Source organism: Culex quinquefasciatus, chromosome 3 (genome assembly GCF_015732765.1).
Source record: "Culex quinquefasciatus strain JHB chromosome 3, VPISU_Cqui_1.0_pri_paternal, whole genome shotgun sequence".
In the NCBI taxonomy this organism is placed as follows: domain Eukaryota; kingdom Metazoa; phylum Arthropoda; class Insecta; order Diptera; family Culicidae; genus Culex; species Culex quinquefasciatus.
Window position 1 is genome coordinate 190223309 of NC_051863.1, and position 22553 is coordinate 190245861.

The 22553-nt window shown below is 34.9% G+C and overlaps 1 protein-coding gene across 1 annotated transcript in view; it reads right to left on the minus strand.

The window, feature by feature from the left end:
• LOC6034068 (troponin C) overlaps positions 1-22553 on the minus strand; it is a 29199-nt gene that overhangs the window by 1082 nt on the left and 5564 nt on the right. The window contains exons 2-4 of the mRNA XM_001844392.2: positions 20970-20997; positions 10554-10697; positions 10243-10494 (exon numbers count right to left, since the gene is read on the minus strand). Coding sequence (XP_001844444.1) covers positions 10243-10494; positions 10554-10697; positions 20970-20997 — 424 coding nt within the window. The remainder of the gene's footprint in view (positions 1-10242; positions 10495-10553; positions 10698-20969; positions 20998-22553) is intronic.

Below are 22553 nucleotides of genomic sequence, written 5' to 3' on the forward strand. Positions count from 1 at the left end.
AGGTCATTCGATTCCCTGATTTTTTTTTTGAATTCACTGCATCTTATTTTATGTGTTTATTTGGAAGAGTTTTTTTTCAAACAATTCAATATATCATTTGACAGATGAGCACGTTGTACTCATTTTTCAGTTCCCCGATGTTTTGACACCAACTGTAGTCAAACGAACGGGGTCACTTTTTAGTTTGACACGGAGTTCACACACACTACCAACCGTTCGTTTTGATAGTGTGCGTGAGCGCCGTGTAGAAAGTGACAGTTCGTCACTTTTTAGTTTGACTTTGACCAACCAACGGGGTACAAACTAAAAAAGTGTCAAACGAAAAAGTGACCAACCACCGGGGGTTGAGTGTACACCAACGTGTAGAGCAACTTTTTGTAAACATTTCTGTTTATTTTCACTTTTACTAAAAGTTATTCTATTCCTTTTACAAGCATTTGAAAAAAATATTTCCCAAACGCATTCTAATCAGTCGAGTGAATTGGGCCACGCCCATTTTCCTCAAAAAATCAAACCATCCACATTGACGACCCCCGGGTCTTTTGTGGTCTCTATTGCAAGTTTCTGCTCGAACCTAGGAGTCCGAAGGCTTGAATGAGGAGAGCACCCAAACCTCTTTCTACTCCAAGGAACCTTTCACCCCAGTGTTTGAACTGACGACCTTTGGATTGCGAGTCCAACCGCCGCCAGCGGTTCCACCGGAGTAGGCTTGGTTTGGTGTGACTCCTACACCTGGAATGACTTAACGGCCTAACAACCAAGGCCGGGACCGACATTTTACTTCCTCATCCGATGGAAGGTTGGAGTAGATGGGAATCGAACCCAGAATCATCCGCTTACAAAGCGGACAGCGTAACCATTCGGCCATTTTCCTATTTTCAGCTTAGTTCTTTTTTTCTTCCAGCGCTCTTTTGGGTCTGCTTTGTGCAGCCAAAATTGATGAAATTTTATGCGGACACTCACGAAAAGTAGCATTTGTAGAGAAAATTTCCTGGCAACACTGGCTCACACCAACAGGCGCTGCTAGTGGTGTTGGTGGCCACCCTTTGTTCTTTATTTGCCTTCGCTCCTCGCTCGGTTTTCTTCAGCCTTCGATTGGAATGGGTAGTCAAAAGCCAAACGTCAAAAGACTTGGCGCGTTTGTTTTTTTATTGCGCTTGCTAATTATTTACATGTTTCGGGATTATTTTTCAAATGAGTGACTAACTAATGTGCAAAAGCAAGTTGATTTTGGTGATATTCATTAAGCGTTTGAGTGTTTCTCGCGTGTGTCACTGTGTGTGCCAACAAAATGATAAGAAATGGTCTCGCAAAGTAGAAATTATGATCAAAAGTGCATTAAATTTGATCTTTTTGGCTAGTAAATGGCATGCATGCTTACTCGAGGAGGTGCTGTTGCTGGTAAGTTTAAAGCCTAAATAGTATTTTTGGAGCTTTAATCGAACATCAAACTCTCCACATGTCAAAGATAGGTGTTTGATTGGAAAGAGTATATTTCCCCTAGTTATCAATTTATAAACCAAATTTGGTGCGATTTTTTGACCATGAGAAATGCTCTACCAAACCCGGAAAGGGCTTTTATTATTATTTTTTTTTATTTAGCTCAAACATTGTGGGGGCCTACCCTATGACCAAAGAAGATATTTTGTGTCATTAGTTCACCCATAAAAATCTTCATACAATTTTGGCAGCTGTCCATACAAAAATGGTGGTTTTTATCGAAAAGTTCAGAAAATTTCCTTATTTTTTAATGCCCATATTACAGCAACTAATGGTCCTATTTTCAATGTTAAAAAGGTGAAAAATCCGTAATTCATTTTGATCTTTTTTAAAAAAATATACTGAGGATTTTGGAATCAACACCAACATTTTAAAAGGGAGGAATATTTAATATTCCTTCCATATTTTCTTCTTTCCTTTCAAACTGCCCCAAAAAATCAGGAAACAGAACAAAAAATATCTGAAAACTTGAAAAATGTCAATAAAATTAATGAAAACAATTAAAAAAACACTTTTAACCGGCACAATAATTTAAGTAACAGTTTTTTCGTTTATTTTTCAAAGTTTTTGAAGGTAAATTATAATTGTAAACTTTATTGTTATCACTCTGAAATTTAAAGTTTGGCTTGCAGTTTTAAATTTCATAATTTGATTTGGTTTTGCATTTTTAGAAATACCTTTTAAACTCCCAATTTTAAAATATTAAATTAAAATTGGGAGTTTAAATCAAGTCTTAATTTCCTGAATTTTGATGTTTATATTTGTTCGAATAATCAAGGGTCAAAAAAAGTTTTACAAAGAACATGAAAATTTCAAGGAAAATAGACTAAAAACAGTTTAAAATGTTTACCATGATTGAATACGTTTAAACATATTTTGAGTTCTTGTGAAATGTCGATGCCCAAACATCCAAATATGATTATAAATGCAGAAAAATGCATTTTAGATTGTTTTCAGTTCATTAAACTTCCATTTTAATGAAAATTTTGAAGTTTTTTGAGAAAATATTTGTTTTGCCTCCTGATTTTTCGGGACAAAAAAAAAGAAGAGGAGAATTTTAAACTTTGAAAAACATTTGCAACGGCCTAACAGGGGGCAGCAAGGTCTACAATATATTTAAATGACTAGCTAAAATTTCAACTTATTATTGAACTAACACAAGGTAGTAGCTCTTTTGAAGAATTGATTTTTTAGTATATCCCCCCTCTTTCCCCTCTCAAAAAAAGAAATTATTGGCAAAGTTTTTAATCATTTCTATGAAAAAAAAATGCATTAAACACCAGTACACTGCCCATGATCGCATAAATGTCCCATATGCAAAAATTTCAAGATGAGAAAAAAACTCAAGGTAATTGTAATGGTTGCAAACAACTTTTGAATGCATTTTATAACACTTTTTTCATTAATATGTTGAAACCATGGCACCTTATTTCAATTTTTAAACTCTTTTTTTTTGCCCCCAACTTATTTGCAACGGCCTTACTTTGGAAAAAAATATTGGGAAAGGCAAAACTTGAGCAAAACCTTTAATATATATTACACAGTTCAACAAAAAATCAAATGTTTCTTGTCTCTGAGACGAGTATATGTGTTCCTAGTAGAATTTTGCCTGCTGAATCCGAATCCGGGTCCAGAATTGCTCCAAATGATCCCAATTTTGAGATACACCCGTTTGAAATGTTAGTTTAGGCCAAAATTAGCTACTTTGTCGACTATTTTACAAAAGAACTATTGAATAAACAACTAAACCAATACATGCATTTTAAAGTTTACGTTTTCCCATTTCTGAAACATCCCTGGTTTTCAAAATTTGTTTGTTTCTACGCATATTTATAGCCATTTTAAAATTATATTTTCATTCAAATTTTTTTCCAACTTGCATGCAAGTCAAATTTTGCTGGGATATCAATAATAAAAATCAAAAATGCTTTGCAGAACGTTAAATAAGTTTGTCTTGGCAATCATATTGATCATTTTTTTTTTGTAATTTTGTCTTCTTCCATTCCCATTATTAGATTTTTTCGAAAAGGTCATGTTTTTGAGTAAAAATTGAATTTTCGATGATTTTTCCAAAATAAAATGTATTTTTTGTTAAAGTATGACTCAGAGATGACTAAATGTTGATGTCTCGTCAGTCTTATTGATCATTTTTAATGTCATTTTGTCTGCTGAATCCATTCCCATCATTAGATTTTTTTTTCGAAAAGGCCATGTTTTTGAGTTAAAATAGAGTTTTCGATGATATTTTCAAAATAAAATTTATTTTGTGATCAATTCTCTTTGAAATCGGTGGATTTCGGCCATTTTTATTTTTTGTATTTTTTTATTTGGCTCAAACTTTGTGGGGGCTTTCCCTATGACCAAAGATGCTATTTTGTGCCATTGGTTCACCCCTACAAGTCTCCATACAATTTTGGCAGCTGTCCATACAAAAATGGTACGTAAATATTTAAACACCTGTAACTTTTGAGGGAATTTTCTGATCAATTTGGCGTCTAATTATTAGTTTTTAAATTTTTGTTGCATGTTATTTGTGTTAATTGATATTTTTGTGTTTATTTATAAATCCTTCTGAATACAAGAAGGCAAACGAAAGGGATCGAAAGACAATTTTCCAGTGACTCACAAATCTTGACGTCATCTGGCGAACCCGATTTCCCCATTTGAAACCGAATGAAACAACAAACAACAACCAGTTGCAATCGTCCTCGGCCCAAAAACCAACAAACAGTCCCAGAGCTGTTTCTGGTCTCCAGATCTGGGTTGGGCGAGTTTCTCCATAACCCAAACCGAAACCAGTGCCGGTGTGTTTTGCTCTCCGGAAAAGTCAATCCAGCGCGCAACTGGTTATTTTTACTTTCATGTGTATTTCTTCAACATCCGCGCGCGAGATCGTTCGATTCGCCTTGCTACTCCAAGGAATGGAAAATTTTCATCTTCAGCTCGCTAGACCAAACACGAATAATACTTGGCCACCGACCAAATCGCCTTTTAAACGGCCCGATATTGACTAATTGAAGCGTTGCTCACAATCGGTAAACATTTCAATGGGTAATGGCGCGAATCACTTGCTTGAGAGTTGGCATTCGATTTCCATTAGGCCGTGCGCGGCAAACAGTCTGATGGAGGGGGAAAACGATTACCCGGAATCGTTTCGATTAAAATGCAATTTAACATCGTGGATTCTCGCTGGATAATGTGTCTGACGCTCTAAATTTATCCCATGGAGACGCATCATGCTTTGATGGATTTTCAAGGTTTTCACGGCTACGGTGGTGGTCGTCTATTTGCAGATGAAAAAGAAAATGTTCAAAATTGTCACTCGAAACGTACTCAAAACAAAACTCACCCACCCAGTCGAAACAGTTCGCGTCGCTCCATGAAGCCAGGAGCGAGCTAAAAATAGGTCTCTTCTTTGCTTGGAGTTTTAGCCCCATTTCGGAGGGTGACATTCGCGGTATAATTGGACGAACACGACACACGCGTTTCGGAGACGACTACACAGTAAAAAAATCATGGTAATATTACATCTGGGAAGGGGTACATCTTTTATGTCAAAAAAAAAAATGGAATTTTACCCCTGAAAATTTGTGCAATTTTTCCACTACTATGGTGTAATGTCACTTTTTCAGTCTAAATGGAAAAATTACATCATAAAAGAGGTAATATTCAACCTTCCAATTTTACAAAACTTTTTACTGTGTACAAACTGCGCCCACGCAAAAAGCGTATCGACCTCGTGACGCAATGAGTCGTTGCGTTAAAATTTTGGAACACGATTTGCTGGAAACACTTCCATGGAGCTGCATGGTAGACGAAAGGGCTTTGCATCTGAGCAATTCTCCACGGTAGCTAGAAATGGATTTTATTTGTATTTTTTTTAAGTTGTCTGGAACTTTTTGGTGGGCGGTATGACCAAATAAGGCATTTTGCATCATTAGTTCGTCCACACAAGTCTCCATACAATTTTGGCAACTGTCAATTAGGGTGCCCAGAATATGGGACTTTTTCTCAAAACCTTGCTCCACAAGCTGAATATTGTTTCTTGAGCTATTTTAGGACTTTGGATAATAAATTGCTCATAAATTGGTCAACGTCTACCCATTGATACTAGAAGGTGAAGTTTGTATGGGAAAAATCGAAAAAATGTATGGAAAACCTAATATTCTTACGGTTTGGTCTGCACGGCACGCTTCTTCAATTAAAATATTCTCAAAAGTCTGATTCTCATAGGAAATTTAATGCTCAACAACTTTGTAGAACATACCAAAGCTGTAAAACTCGATCCTGAAAAGTTACAAAAGTTTTTTTCTCCAACTTTAGGCTCAATAGGTCAACCTCAACCTATTTCGCTCAAAATTTGCACAGATGCTTAAATAACCCAAAAAACAAATTTCCGCATGTGGAGCCGGGGGTCATTTTTTCTGGGCACCCTACTGTCCTGGGTGCAGAATAGTGGTTTTCAAAGCGGCCTCAATTTAGAACTGTCAAAGCGGAACCAATTTAAACTTTTGCAAAATGATACCAAGAAGTGGCAAATATTATAATCGATCTATAATTTATTTTGTCAGGATAAAAAAAATACTCTGATATTATCACTTCGCTTCAAAGATAAACCATCTCTCACTTCCATTCGGTTGTTCTTTTGATTCACAAAATTCCACCCACTTCTGACACAATTTGTCGTCACGTGGAAAATAAAAGAGACCTCTTTTCGCCGCCCATCGTTTAGTCTACGAACAAAACATGCGCGAAGCACTTAATTTTTCAGCGAAAATTTTAACATCAACAGATCTAAAATGTTTCAAAACAAGTAACTTCAGCAGCAAAAAATATGTCACGCTTGAGCTTGAACAAAGCCTTCTACTTTGTTTATGTTTACAGCTGTAGTGCAGTTGTAGTAGTGAAGAGCAGTTGGGAGCATTCGAAAATCACGTTACGCATTCTGTCTTTTCAGCACCCAGCTTCCATACAGAAATAGTGTGTAAATATTCGAAATTTGTATCTTGGGAAGGAATCCGCTGAACGATTTGGCGTCTTCAGTAATGTCGTAAGTTACGATGGGAACTTTTTATTAAAAAAATAGGAACCATCCATAAACCACGTGACACTTTTTTGCTTCAAAGATATTAAAGTTTGGACAATGTGGCTGAAAGAAAAGTTATAAAACGAAAAAGCATTAAACGATAACTTTGCAAATATGCATCTAATCTTAAATTTAAAAAAAATAAGGAAAAAATACTCGAATAAACATATTTTTTAAATAATTTTAAATCAAATATTTGTGGTCAAAGTATAGAAAAATACTAGTCGAATGCAATCAGGAGTATCCTGATGGGTTAAAATTTGACAGGCCATCAAACTTGGGGTCTCAAAAAAGATTTTTTTGGCTGAAACTCTAGGTTCATGTGTAAAAATTTCTGCATATTTTTTTTTTAAAGTTTGTGTGTGAATAAGAAAACTGAGCAATGCTCTACGAAATCGGTCTTTTATTTTAATTTTAATTTTTTGTTTTTTTTTAATCCGACTGAAACTTTTTTGGTGCCTTCGGTATGCCCAAAGAAGCCATTTCGACGTCGTCGTGCTATCATGTCGCACCCGCCATTTTGACGTTCCGAGAAAAACGCGTTTTAATGTTTGACCTTCAATATACAAAAACGAGAGCACGCAATGTAAAAAATAACAAACACGTTTTGTTTGGCTGACCATTCTGTGCATTGTCCCAAAGTTTGGTTGAAGTTGGTTGCTGGAGTCCCGAGTTATAATTACAAATGTTTACGGTAGTCTAGCTTGTGCGTGCGACAAACGCATCCTGACTTTTCTGGCCTGAAATCCCTTTGGCCTTTTGTCGCACTTACATCAATTTTCATGGAGTGACAAGATAGCACGACAAGATTGAAACTACTTTCATATGTAAAGTGACAAAAATGCACGGAGTTTTTTCGGTTTTTGTTGAATATCTCAGGATTGAAATCGAATTTTGGGGATCTGTGAAGGTCAAAAGGTGAGGCATTGTGAGCTGCACAAAATGGCGTTCTTAACTCAATATGGCCCAAAATGCACGTACGACAAGTTAGCACGATGGCGACGATTTTGCATCATTAGTTTGTCCATATAATTTTCCATACAAATTAGACAGCTGTCCATACAAAATTGATGTATGAAAATTCAAAAATCTGTATCTTTTGAAGGAATTTTTTGATCGATTTGGTGTCTTCGGCAAAGTTGTAGGTATGGAAAAGGACTACACTGAAAAAAATGATAAACGGTAAAAAAATTGTGATTTTTTATTTAACTTTTTGTCACTAAAACTTGATTTGCAAAAAAAACACTATGTTTATTTTTTTAATTTTTTGATATGTTTTAGGAGACATCAAATGCTAACTTTTCCGAAATTTCCAGAATGGGCATCTTTGATCGAGTTATGAATTTTTGAATCAATACTGATTAAAAAAATGATGATATAAAAATCGAATTTTCGATACTTTGGCTCAATTCTGAGGGCAGATTCAGAATCAGCGGGCAAAATTACATGTAAAAACATTTATTTGGACAATTTTAAAATTTTGTTGGGGTGATCCAAATGGTTTTCCCTTGAAAATTAGACTTTTTCAAATAAAGATATCTCGAGTTTAAAGAAAAACACGCCCAAATTGAGATGTCAAAAAAAGTTGATTTTTTAGAGCTCTAAAAGTGCTTCCAACATCACTTTTCCCTAAAACTCAACCCTGAATTGTCATGAAGGCGTAGATTACGAGATAAAATGTTGGTGTCTTCGACAAAGTTGCTTGAATTGGCAACAACAAAAAATTCCCAAAAATATTCCTGTAAAAAAAGATTTTCAAAATCACCCTAATCGTGAACCACCCTAATTTTCAACCAATCCATAAGTTGCCCCTTTCCATTTGCAATAACTCTTCTGAAGGCACCAAAGCTCCAAAACGTCACCATTTTTCGGAAAATTTATTTTCCACTTGATTTTGCGATCTGGACCACTGTGCATTGGAATAATCATACTTCTAACCTTAAAATTTTCCTAAATTTTAATAGTTTTCTTTCCAATACTTTTTGGCAAATTTTTAGCTCGAAGCCCGCCTACAGGTGGGGTTGGATTGTAGAGGGTTAAAAAAGACATCGCTAGCGCTAGAGTTGGTGTGGTGCATAAACAAAGTTATGAAATTTTGAAAAAAAAATGGATTTTTGGAAAAAATCAAAAATATTGTCAGACTTAACTTATTTTTTTAATTTTTTTAGATCAAGTTTGATTTGAGTTCTGTAAAATTTGTATGAGGACTGCGGTTTATCGCGTCTGGACACTAGAAGCTTTCGTCAAACAAAGTACAGTGCCATCCTGTTTTTGGCAACACGACGTGATTTTTATGTTTGCAAACAGAGATTTTAGCAACAAATCGGGAAATCTTTAAAAATGTATTTTTTTAGAAAGAAATACTAATATTTGTGTGAGAACCATCGATAAACATCGTTAACCCTTTATAATGATGGGAAATATATATAGATGAGTTTATGACTTTAAAAAAATAAATTAAATTATGTTAAAAGATATTATTTGCATTTAAAATAATTATATTTTAAGTTTTACCACTTAATGTATGTTTTGAAAGTACCAAAAAATATATAATTAATTTGGGTGTTGCCAAAAAAGGCAATAGTTGAAGAAATTGTTGCCAAAAATCGGGATGGCACTGTATACTTTTTTGAAAATTCGAAATCGTCAGTAACTAACATTAACAACAAGCAGGTACAGCCCAGACTCGATTGTCCGAAGACCACGGGAAAATTTTACTTCGGATAATCGAGTCACAAAAAAAATCGCTGTCTAATTTTTGATTGTTGTGCTTAAGTATGACCCCTAAACTACGTTTAAGTGATTTTAAAATGTTTAAATCCAAGATGACGGCCAATATGGCGATGACGAAATATTGAAATAGTAGTTTATGCAACAAGTTGCAAAAAGAGGATTTTTTCAGCACGAGTCGTACATTTATCCAACGAGGTTCACCGAGTTGGATAAATACGAAGAGTGCTGAAAAAATCAAGTTTTGCAATTCCAAAAACACACACTGAGTGAAATTTTATGTCAAATTTTCATGTATTTTGTCAATAAATCGTTTAAATCAAAACAATGTTGAAAAGTGTTACTTTTCGAAACAAGTGCTGAAAAGTTCAACTTTTCAACACCCATTTGAGTGCTGAAAAGTAGAACTTTTCAGCATTTATTTTGAAAAGTGTTGCTATTCGATTCTGTTATTTTTGGTACAGAAAAGTAGGCTATTTCGTCGTTCAAGAATGACAGGAAAAGAAAGTAGTTTCACGACGGAATTGCAAAAAAATGCATTTTATCATTTAATAGGCAATTGACCATTCAAATTTGACGAACATGAGGTCGCCGAACTCAAATTTAATGTTTAAGACAAGAAAAAGAAACAAACGATTTTTTTTGTTCGTGATTCGATTATCCGAAGTTCCATATAAACCTTCGGATAATCGAAACTTCGAATAATTGAGGCTTCGGATAATCTTGCCTGGACTGTATATAAGTATTGTAAACTCTGTGGAAATGCAAAAGAATAAATTTGTTAATGAATTTTTGGGATGATAATTTGATGTGTTTTTTTGTGGGATTGTGAAACATTATAAAAGGATCTTTTTGGAATATTAGGGGATAATTAGTTAAAATTCAGTAAAAAAAAATCCTAAATAAATTTTTCAACGACCACTCACCGTCAAAGTCAACCGTGCCCGACCCGTCCGAGTCGATCTCCTCGATCATCATGTCTAGATCGTCGTCGGTCAGCTGGTCGTCCAGCTCGCGCAGGATCTCGCGCAGGCAGCTGGTGGGGATGAAGCCGTTGCCCTCCTTGTCGTACAGACGGAACGCCTCCCGCAGCTCCTTCTGCAGCGCTTCCTCGTCCTCCTCCACGATGAACTTGGCCGCGAGCGTCACAAACTCGGAGAACTCGATCTGGCCGGATCCTGCAGAAGAAGGGGGTGAAATTGGCTTCCTGTTGGGGTGAAGAAGGGGGCGAACTTACCATCCTCGTCGACCTCCTCGATCATCTCCTCGAGGATCTTGCTGTTGAAGGGCTGGCCCATCAACCGGAGGATTTCGGCGACCGTCTCGGACGAGATGCTGCCAGTCTTTTCGCGGTCGAAGCTGTTGAAGGCCTTCTGCAGGACTGTTGAGGGTTAACCATGGAAGAGTAACAGGAAGAAAGAAACACATTTCATTAGCCGGGTAGAATTTGTCAACGCCACCACCGCGGCTTGATGGGCTTGATGGACAGTTACGTGTCCGCCGTGTTAGCCGCTGGCAGGTAATTATTTTGGCAGCTTCCTATTTATTACAAGAGCATGGTGCGCACCCCGCAGAGTTGGCCAAGTGCCCATGATTTGGGGAGTTCATTAGCTAGTTGAGACCAGTTTTTCACAGCGGCTCTCAACCCCTTTTTTCATTGTTTTGTAACATTTGATCTTGATTAATCGCATGTTTTGGAATTTTGAAAAATATAATAATTTATATTTTTTAACATGAGAAATTCATAAAAATAAATCTGCAATACAATTTATTTTAAGCAATAAAATTTCTTTTTGATTAATCTTTAAAAATAATCTTTTTGAGAAAAAAAGAAACTGGTTGAAAATCACTGAGCCGCCATCGCAACGAATGGTCAGACTTGAGAGAATTTCAAATGGTTTCAATAATTGGAAACATTGTTGAAGTATGTAATGAGGAAATGAACCGCAGAATTTGTGTTGGATAATTAGTTTAATTCTGGGCAATAATTTATCAAATTTTTCAAAGAATCTTTGACCTATTCGTTTGATCTTGGTGACATGTTCCGTCTAATTAGTATCAGACATCAACCAAAGTCTAGTGCACCGAGATGTTTCTTAAATAAATCGTGTCCATAAATGCAACAATTTTGGACGAAGAAGACAGCTTGATTCTTGATATTTCAAAAAATTGCTCGCATCCGAGAGCATCAAAAGTTTCATCGAAATTTTCGCGTTTCATTTAGTGCCACAGTATCTTCTCCCTCTCTGATTTAATGTCTGACCTCCTTCAACCAAGGAAAACCGGCCAAAAACGTTACGTTCCACGCGATTGCGAAATCCTCGCAGGTCCATTCGCGTATGCGTTTTCCCATCCCAAATCTCAACATGTGTTTATTTTTCGTCCAATTTTACACATCAGACTGTTCCAAATTTAAGTTTTTCCGCTCTAAATTTAAACCCATTACAGAAATAAAAGATTGAGTTTCAACAAACCTGAATCGAGTCCACAAATTCACACCTCAAGCACAGCTGGCAGCACAACCCACCTTAACTTTTCTTACGATCATCTTAAATCTAGCCGCGCCAACGACGAGTTCATCAACCTTTGCTCGACTTCTAGACAAGATAATCGCAATCTAATTATTCTGAAAGCGTCACCACCGCCAAGACATGCCAAAAATTATGCTTCTAGACTCCGCTAGAGAGAGAGAGAGAGATCGCAACTAGGCAGATTCGTCACTGCCATTTGCGCGGCCAATGGGCCGGTTCGGTGAAATGGTTCGGGACTCTGCGGCAGAGCCGTACCTAGGGTCCACGGCGCCCTTGGCGAAGCATCAATTTGGCGCCCCTCCAAATTTTTTATCATTTTGATATGTTTACTTAAATTTTCAGCAAAGAGTTTTAATAATATAATGGTAATTGATTGAATAAATATAACAGCTAAAAAATCCAACCACAATTTAATTCTTTGAAGAATATTCAAATTAATGTTTTATTATTTTTAAACCATTTCAATCGATTTATATCTTTCCAATACAGATAGGTTGTAACGAAAAAGTGCTTTAGGATTAATGTTGACTAAAAAAGCAGAGTGTTGTTTTATCGTTTTAAACAGAATTTGATCTGACCTAGCTTAAATTTCATTGTATCAGCATTTTCCTGCATTCCTGAAAAAATAGTTTAACTGATTAGAAAATGGACTCCTTTTCAAACTTGTTTTTGGATGGATTCCTTTTGAAACTATTTTTTTTTCAATTTATTTTTGAAAACAATATTTCTCTTCTCTGTGACTATGTTTTTTGATTGATATAAAATTCCTAAAATTTGTTTTTTGAAAATTCATAGCTTCAAACAAAGGCAATTAGTTTTTACCTTTTTAACAAATTGAAATTTTTTGTGTTTATTTTTCGACATCTAAAGTTTCTTATAATTTTGTATAAAAACCATTACACCCAAATAGAAGGTGACGAGCGGGAATTCCCGGGAAATCGACCATTTTTGGACCTCTCGATTCCCGGGAAATTTGGTCGAAGCAAAATTATATAAACAAATAATTTTTTTTTTGAAAATTCGAAATTGTTCAGAACATTGGGTGTTCAATGTAAGATGTTCAAGTTCGAATGAACCAATGCTTCTCTTATCTTCTAATTCAGAATGTGTAAATTTTAACTTATTAAAAATTCCAATAACTATAATTGGGAAAACTTAAAATAATGTGGACCCCAAAATTAACCTTAAAGCATACTTAGCAGTTAGCCACAAGAAGAAAGTCTATTTTTTTATATTTTTGTTTATTATTTCTAAGAGTATAATTTTCATATCCTCTTTCAAGCATAGCAATTCTTATAATCTATTTTTTTTTATTCTTATTATTTTAATTTTGCTGTATCAAGGTAATTTCCTTTTTTGATGTCATGGAGTAATTTTGTGTTTCGCTTAAACCTCAATATTAAATTATATCTTAGAAAAAAAAACTCTGGAAATCTTTGTAAAGTCCGCCAAATGTGAACATTCGGGTTTTCCGGATCACTTTTTCTTCAATGCATATTTACAGTTTTAAAAAGAAAAAAATATTAAAATTGTTGTTTTGAGTCGCTATTTATTATATTGTAAAATCCTGATACTGGGAAATTATATATTAGCTATTTTGTTATTTCACAAAAATCTAATAACAAGTTCATACAACAAGTTGTATTGCAGATTCAGAAAAAAATCAAGAAGTAGATCATAGTTCCCAAAAATAATGAGGCTACTAATTAACGTTTCATTAAATTAGCATGAATAAATCGTAACTGAATTCATTGAAAAGAAACACATTTATAACTTTTCTTTATACATTACTGGCACTATTGACATAGTTATAAACACTACCAGGTCCCGGGAATTCCCGGGAAATTTCCAAATTCAACTCTCGATTCCCGGGAAATTGAAAATCTCGAGAATAGTCACCCTCTACACACAAAGCTTTTAGAACCGTTTGTGTAAATGTGAAAATTTAGGCGAAATTACACTGGATAGCCCAACACTTGGAATCCATGAAATAAAAAAAATGTATGTGAAAGATAAACAACTTTATCCATTCCATTAAAACATAACAAAACAAAAATTTTCAAGGAAAATGTTACTAACATTCTTCAAATTATTTACCCTAGAAGCAAAATTAAGTGGAACTTTGTGTTTTCCCAAAAAATATTGCTGTTTTTGGAGTTGGAATTTTGCTTTGAAAAAAAAAATTCTAATCTAATGGGTCCGCGATAATGGTGTTTCTGCAAATCAAAATTATACAAGAAATTGTATAATATTTTACTTTTACGACTAAAAAGTTGGTGGGCATGCCAATCTATGCAACTTTGTCGAAGACACCCAAATTTTACTTTTTCACTCTTGCTACAAGCAATTGAATACAAGCAGCAGAATATAATATATTTGGAGCAATTTATGTGGTCTTAAAAAATCAACATTTTTATGCTGAAAAAAAAAATATTTTGCTAGAAATTTAACAAAAGTCAAAGCATTTTTTGTGTAAGAAATATTCAATTTAAACACTTCAGTATTTCGAAAACGTAGGCCAATCTCAACGCACAAGTTTGCATTTAAAACGATAAAAATATCTCAAATGCCATTTTCTTTAAACTTGAAATATCTTATTCTTTTTATTTCAGATTTTCAATAGAAATGTGTAAATTTCAATTAAATAGCTGATTATATAAAAAAAAATTACTTCAAAACATAAAAAAGCTTGATGGTTCCTGATGCTGGAAAAATGGTGAAATTTAAATTGAATTTTATATACTGTAGTTGAAATATAAAATCTCTAGCTATTTCAAAGAATTGTTATAAAACCCTGAAATTTTTGCCACTTAAGCACCCCCTTTGATAAATGAATTGAGAGAATTTAATTTTAAATTTAATTCTGGTACAATTATTGAAATAGTTGATTTTGGCGCCCCAAGTGTTATAAGTAATATTTGTAATATTCCGACCAAGATTATCGAGTTATTTTGTAGTCCTACTTTAAAATTTGGCGCCCCTTTTGTTCTGAATACCTTTCTAGGATTTTATAATAACATGACAAATTTGTACAACCATCGTTTTCGGCGCCCCCCAAGGGCTGGCGCCCTTGGCGGTCGCCAACTGCGCCAACCCCTAGGTACGGCGCTGCTCTGCGGGCATGCTGGGACTATGCGGTAGTGACCTGGCAGCAGAGAACATTAAAAGTTGCCAACACGCGAGACAGAGTTAATGTGGCGAAGCCGGAACAATTATTCTGGTAGGGGGATTATGAGGGATGGGGATTAAGAATCGGAGACGTTACAACATTCTGTGAACTGATTTTGATTCGGGCCGAAATGACTAGTGACTACCCTTTATTAAAATTTAAAACTCATAGCAATGTACATCCAAAGTTAAAGACCGAGCGGATAGTCCTCCCGAAAGGAAACGTGAGGAAAGTACTATTTTGCGTGAGGAAAGACCTCTAGCGTGTTCATTCGTTCATTAAAACAGTTCATCCCATTGAGTGGTTTATATGGATAAATGACCGCCACTTCGTCACCGAACCATGGTGGCCGATACGGCAAAGACGCGGTTCGAAAAGCCAAAGATCTTGGGTTCGAATCTCGGTATCGACACTTTTGTTTTGAAGGATGAACTTTTTGGAAAATGAACCCACGAGTAAAGTACCGTCGATAATTTCGGAATTTATCCTCTCCGCCCGCACACAGTACCATTTTACTACCGATCCGTGTTCTTTGTCCTCTCGTATGGCGATGCCCAGTTCTGGGTGTAACATTCACGGAATCATACAACATACTTTTAAAATCCACAAGGTTATTTGTTAACCATAATTGTTATTACAAGATTATTGATATGTCGTTTACTGATATGTCAATTTGTTTGAACGTTTGTCACAATCACAGTAGTCGCTACTGTATGTAATCTATCCCTTTCTCACTTTCTCTCTCTCTCTCTGATTGGCTCAAACAGGCCGAGAGCGTTTGACAAAAACGAAACTATTGGCACTACGCCCCCCGGGGCATGGCCTTCCTCTAACGTGGGATTTCTGCTCCAGCGCCTCTGACGAGACAGGAGAAACCGGGACCGACGTTTTACTTCACCATCCGATAGAAGCTCAGTGGATAAGGCGGGAATCGAACCCGCGTCTCATAGCATCATCGGGATCGGCAGCCGAAGCCGCTACCCCTGCGCCACGAGACCCACTGAGAGCGTTTGACACTCCAAGCTGATTCAAAATCGTCTGCAATCGGTTGTGTTCCGATCTATGCATTCAAACACATTTTGCTTTTTTTGTTAGCTGAACATCAAGGACATATTCTACAGCAATTTGCACCATGAAAAATTCAAATTGACGGCTAACTGTGACAGTGCCAAACGAGTGCTGTCCTTGTATATTGTTAGCTTTGCTCCTCCCTGAGCATATTCGTGTGAGACTGTCGCCGACGAGCGGAGTGTGCCAAGCAAGTCATGAAGGATTTGAATCGCTAAGTGATGCGATCGGTCAAATCGCTGTCTGTTTGCGAATCGTAGTAGGTCACGATTTGTTATGGACTGACGATTGAAGCGATTTGATCGGCAATAAGCGAGTGAATTATTCTACTTTATTTGCATCAATCCAATATTGAAAAAAAGTTGAAAAAAGTTATTTCTGAATAAATAAAATAACAAAAGAAAAAGAAACAAGAAAATTTTTGTTTTTCTTAGTCTCATCCAAACATTCCCACATTTTCAATTTTCAATGTTGAATAATGAAACATTTGTCAAATGTCATCTTTTCGTAGAAAATATTTTTAAAATGTTAGAATCAAAACTAACATTTCAAACGTGCGTGATAATGAATGTTTGGACTTTACTAGTTATTGAATATCTTTTGATGATTTAAAACCAAATTAAAAGTTTGAGAATTTGATGATATTTTGAAATATTTTTTGAATAATATCAACAACATTTCTGAAAACGGGAGAGAAGCGGAGCGGTTAGCACAAAAACACAAACGGGGGGAGAAGGGGAGGGGTCAGGAAAACAAATAAAATAAATGAACAAAAAATATCTCAAAATGTTACATTGTTACAGTTATGCTACTGTCGAAAATTTGCAAAATATATAGAGATAAAATTACTTTTGCCTAATTTTAATGGAAAAGGGGAAATTCCTAGAAACTGAATATTAGAATAATTTTTCAACGAAAAATATAAATAACAAAATTTACAGCGTGGTTTGAATACTCAATAACTCAATAAAATGTTGACAAAATATTTAAAAAAGGCATACAAGACTTGTTTTAAATATTTTGTAAACATTTTATTTATTTTTTAAGCTAACTATTAGGAAATGGCAAATTTTCTTTAAATTTTTTGTCCTTCTTGCTTCATTTATTTGAAAAATTAGTGGGGAAAAAATATGATCGCTGAAAATGTATTTATTTGTTTTAGAAACTTGATCAATAGATTGTAAACTATTGGGGGTTCATTGAATAACGTGTTTGATTTTTATTCAATAAGAGCACTTTTATGCTACATATTTTGTACTTTGAGAGTACAAACATAAAAAATAAACACACATTGGAGCAGTTCTCTAGGATTTCGGTCATTCGATTTTTTTTTGTATTTTTAAATCCGACTGAAACTTTTTTGGTGCCTTCGGTATGCCCAAAGAAGCAATTTTGCATCATTAGTTTGTCCATATAATTTTCCATACAAATTTGGCAGCTGTCCATACAAAAATGATGTATGAAAATTCAAAAATCTGTATCTTTTGAAGGAATTTTTTGATCGATTTGGTGTCTTGGGCAAAGTTATAGGTAGGGGAGAGTGGGGAGACTTGATCCCCGGGGAGACTTGATCCCAAGCCTGTATCTCGTCAGCATGTGGGTAAAACAATTAGCTTTGTTCTAGAAAGTTGTGCGAAATTGACTAAAACTCATTGTAGAAAACATAGAAAAAAAATAAAAAATGTTTAGATTGAGTTACACACATTTTTCTAAAAGTGCTGCAAAAACTTCCAAGAGATCTTTTTCTTTGTTTTGATAAGTATAGAAAACACTCAAAAATTATTCAAAAAATATTTTTATACATGAATTGTTTGATAAACATATCAACTCCAAAACCCTTACGCATTTGACGTTAAATTTATCGTCATACTATTTTTACAATCAATTGTTTAAAAAAGTGCGTTGAGGGAGACTTGATCCCTGCATTTTTACAGTCACTGGAATCAGCCTCAAGATTAATTAATTGAGCTGGGTTTTCATACATAGTTTCCTTTAGTATAGTTGTACATAACTAACTGCAGTTTGAACCATTTTTCAAATGTTTTGTAAACAAAAATTACCAGCTTTTGTAAACATGCTCAATTTTGGTCTAAAAAAGAAAATTTTAAGTTTTTAAATATTTTACATGCTAAACTTGTTATATTTTGAACACAAACGTACAGGTTTAATGTGAAATTGCTGTATCTTATAGAAAATTAAAAGTTTGGATTGATAAGAAACATTTTGCTTAAGATTTCTTCAAAATGTTGAAAGGGGGATCAAATTACCCCCAACATTTTGAAAATGCCGGTTTTAGAGGACATAAAATGCCAACTTTTCAGAAATTTCCAAGTTGTGCAAAAAATCATTGACCGAGTTATGAATTTTTGAATAAATACTGATTTTTTTCTAAAAATCGAAATTTTGGTCGCAAATTTTTCAACATCATTTGTTAATATATGAACAATTTGTGAAATTTTCCGATCTTTTCGAAAACAATATTTTCAAAATTTTCAAATCAAGACTAACATTTTAAAAGGGCGTAATATTGAATGTTTGGCCTTTTTGAAATGTTAGTCTTGATTTAAAAATTTTGAAAATATTGTTTTCGAAAAGATCAGAAGATTTCACAAATTTTTCATATTTTAACAATGAAAATCGGATCATTAGTTGCTGAGCTTTCGACATAGAAAAATGGTGGGCTGTTTGGGTGAGACTTAGAAAATATCAATTTTCTTGTTTTTAAACCTTTGCATTGCAATATCTCACCAACTAAAGGTCGTTTCAACAAAGTCTGAAAAAGCAAAATATAGAGAATTTTCTCAACTTTTCAAAAATATTTTTTCAAAAGTGGGCAAACATGTGCAAAAAAGTTACATAAAAATGGCTATAACTTGAAAACGGTGCACCTTATCAAAATTTCACTAAAGTACTTTTTGATTGCAAATTTGATTTTACATCGAAAAATGATGTTGAAAAATTTTTGCGACCAAAATTTCGATTTTTAGAAAAAATCAGTATTGATTAAAAAATTCATAACTCGGTCAATGATTTTTTGCACAACTTGGAAATTTCTGAAAAGTTGGCATTTTATGTCCTCTAAAACATATCAAAAAATAAAAAAATTAAAAATAGTATTTTTTGGCAAATCAAGTTTTAGTGATAAAAAGTTTAATAAAAAAAATCACCAAATTTTTTTTACCGTGTATTATTTTTTTCCAGTGTAGTCCGTATCTATACCTACAACTTTGCCGAAGACACCAAATCGATCAAGAAATTCCTTTCAATGATACAGATTTTTGAATTTTCATGCATCATTTTTGTATGGACAGCTGCCAAAGTTGTATGGAAAATTATATGGACAAACTAATGATGCAAAATGGCTTCTTTGGGCATACCGAAGGCACCAAAAAAGTTTCAGTCGGATAAAAAAAATATAAAAATTAAAATTAAAGAAAAAAGACCGATTTCGTAGAGAATTGCTCATTGGAATAAACAAAATGTTCATGAATAATAATTATTAAGAGATATTTCAACTGTTACAATGTATGAAAAGCGTTTTGTCATACGTTTTGTTTGAAGAAATTGAAGATAAAGATTCAATTTGAAGTTTTGTTTTTTTTTAATATTTTTCAATTTTTTGTTCTAATCTCTTCGTCTCTTGGTCCTTGTTTTGGCCATTAAGAGCTTCTTGCGCCATTTTTTTTGTTACAATATTTTAGTATCTTCAAAACTACGGGAACTATCGATATATATTTTATTATTCATCCCCAAACTACTGTCTACAAAATAGTTTACAACACAATTTGACTATTTTTACAAACAATGTGGCAGGATTGAGTCCGTAAGTTTGACAATTGTGGAATAAGAAGACAACAACTTCCTTGGTTGCTGTGCACTCTTGAACATGATTTTTTTTTCAAATTCCTTGAATATTGCTCATAGAAATCCAGGTATTTAAAAGACTTATTTGTAAAAAAGGCCAATTTAATTTAAACTGTTTAAAAATTGCTGATTACTTGATTATTTCAAAAGAGTCATATGATTTTGCTCTAAAACTTTGTTTTTTTTTTTAATTTCCAGTTCAATTATTCTTTTTTCCGACATTCCCCTGCATAAAAGCTCCCCTACGTGGGTGGCCCGATAAAAAAACTCAACACCAGCCAGTCAGCAGCTTGCAAAGTGGCTCGGCTCGACTCCCCCACATGAGTAATGGATCAATTCTCTCGTTTGTTGTGGCAGGTGGCTGACAGGTTGCCAATATCTCGGGCACACGACGACGACGCCTCCCCCCTCCCGTCGATGTTGTGGCCAATTGGCCAAACTGATTTTTTTTCCCGCGCAGCTTCGCAAACAAGACCGGGACCGCGAGCGAGATGAGCGCCGTTGATGAACAACGGATGGCGCGTGACCACGGCCGGACTCCGGATGTAAACAATTTGCTGGCCCACTGACTGAGGATTGATCTGCTTTGTGTCCTCCTGCTCCTTCAGCCATTGACAGAGTGGCGGGTGGACCGACGGGTTTCACCAACTGTGTTTTTATGTTTTTTTTTTCTGGGGGGAAAACGGACTATGAATGTATTTTTAGTCACTTTCGCTAGTTTCGGGGCCACACACTTCAGAAGACGTTTCAGCTCTGCTTCTTCGGAACAACCACGATTATTATTAATGGCTGGACGTCAGCCGTGTAACTTTTCCTCAGAGTGCGGCAGAAGAAAAAAAACGGGAAAAAACATTTCTTCGAAACGGAAAATTTGTGTCAAGTGCCGGTATTAAATTTTGGCCAAATGGCAGATGCGAGCACGCTGCGTATTTTGGGTCGTTTTACGACTCAATTTTATAACAGATTTTTACTTCCTCCAGAATAACATTAGAATACTGCCGATTTTACACCGTATACTCACTTGCAATCTGTTCTGCTGGGAGATCATCCTGCAAAAAAAAAGAAGAAAAGGGTTAGTTTTGAGCCACTTCAGCAAACCCCGAAATGGAGCCGCATGGTGAAGCTGTAGAACGGCTCAAATGGAAACACGAGTTTGCAATAGGGGTTTCCTGTTGACGACGAGTCGGGGACAGATTTAGGTCATTCAGAGGCCACCTTGTCGAAAGTTGTTGCTGCGATGTACAGCTAAATGAGGATGCTCTAGGCCACGTGTAAATGTAAACAAACATCAGCATCATCGACACACGGGAAATGTTTTGGACGGACGAAGATGTGGGGGATGTCTATTTTGGAAACAGGTTTTGCGAAATAATTTCCACACGTAAGGGCTGCAAATGGACTGCATTAGAAGATTTTTTTTGGTTGAAAATAAAGACATTTTTTTTGTTTGGTTTTTGATCTTTGATTTGTCACTTTGATTGAAAAAATGTGTTCAAAAATTTTGAATGGGCGAGATGGTAAACCTGTTTTACATGATAGAGAGGTCAAATTAACTATCTAAAAGATTTTTTTGTGCTCTTTTACTTGTACTTTCTTTTTTTTTTTCTTTTTATGGCCAAGTTGACAATTTCTGCACATTTTAAATCACTTAGCTTGTTTCATCATTTTCTTCATTCATTTTTAATTTTTTTATTGTGATTAATTAACCTTTTTTTATTGTCTACTACATAGAGGAACAGCATCTAACTCCAGCGTGCCTCTAATGTTGCCATATCAGCACTTTGACGTTCAATTACAGCTCATAAAAAGCGTTTTCAACTGAAATTGAGTGATATATAGCTCAATAGGAAGTGAGCAAGCAAGTTTCTATTACCAGTTTCACAAAATACGTTGTTTAAATAGCGAAAACCAGCAAATTTGATGGATTAACCCGGGCAGACGGTAATAACAAAATACATGCCATTTCAATAACAAATATTGTTCAAATAACAAAAAGTGTTATGGAATCTTCATGAAAAATCAATTTTTAAATAAGGGTTTAATAACAGATTTTGTTATCATAACAAAATCTGTTATTGGTCTGATATTGGTTGAAAGCCAAAACAACTTTGGAATAACATTTTTTGTTATGGAAGAATAACTACAACTGTTATTGGGATGATCGGATTAGTTGTTAAAATAACAAAAAATAATAACAAAAATTTGTTCGAAAAATAACTCAAAATGTGATTGGTCTGTTATTACAATAACAGTCCAATAACAAAAAAATCATAACAGCGAATAACAAAACTTGTTATAAATAACATAAAATGTTATTGGCCTAGTATTTTCAAATATCAAAAAATGTTATTCCCACGTTATTTCCGTCTGCTCGGGAAGTGCGAGTGCTTAACCTGCCAAACATACGAGAATTTCCCCTACAATCATTATGTTTGGCTTAGAGCGCCCAATTTCCCGGGGTTACAAAATTCCCGGTAATCGGGAAATTTTCAACAAATTTCCCGGGAAATCCCGGGAATTCTCGGGAAATTTGAAATTAAACGAAAATTATTCTGATCCTGTTTCTGATGAATATCTTGCAACAGAATTGTATAGAACAGCAACT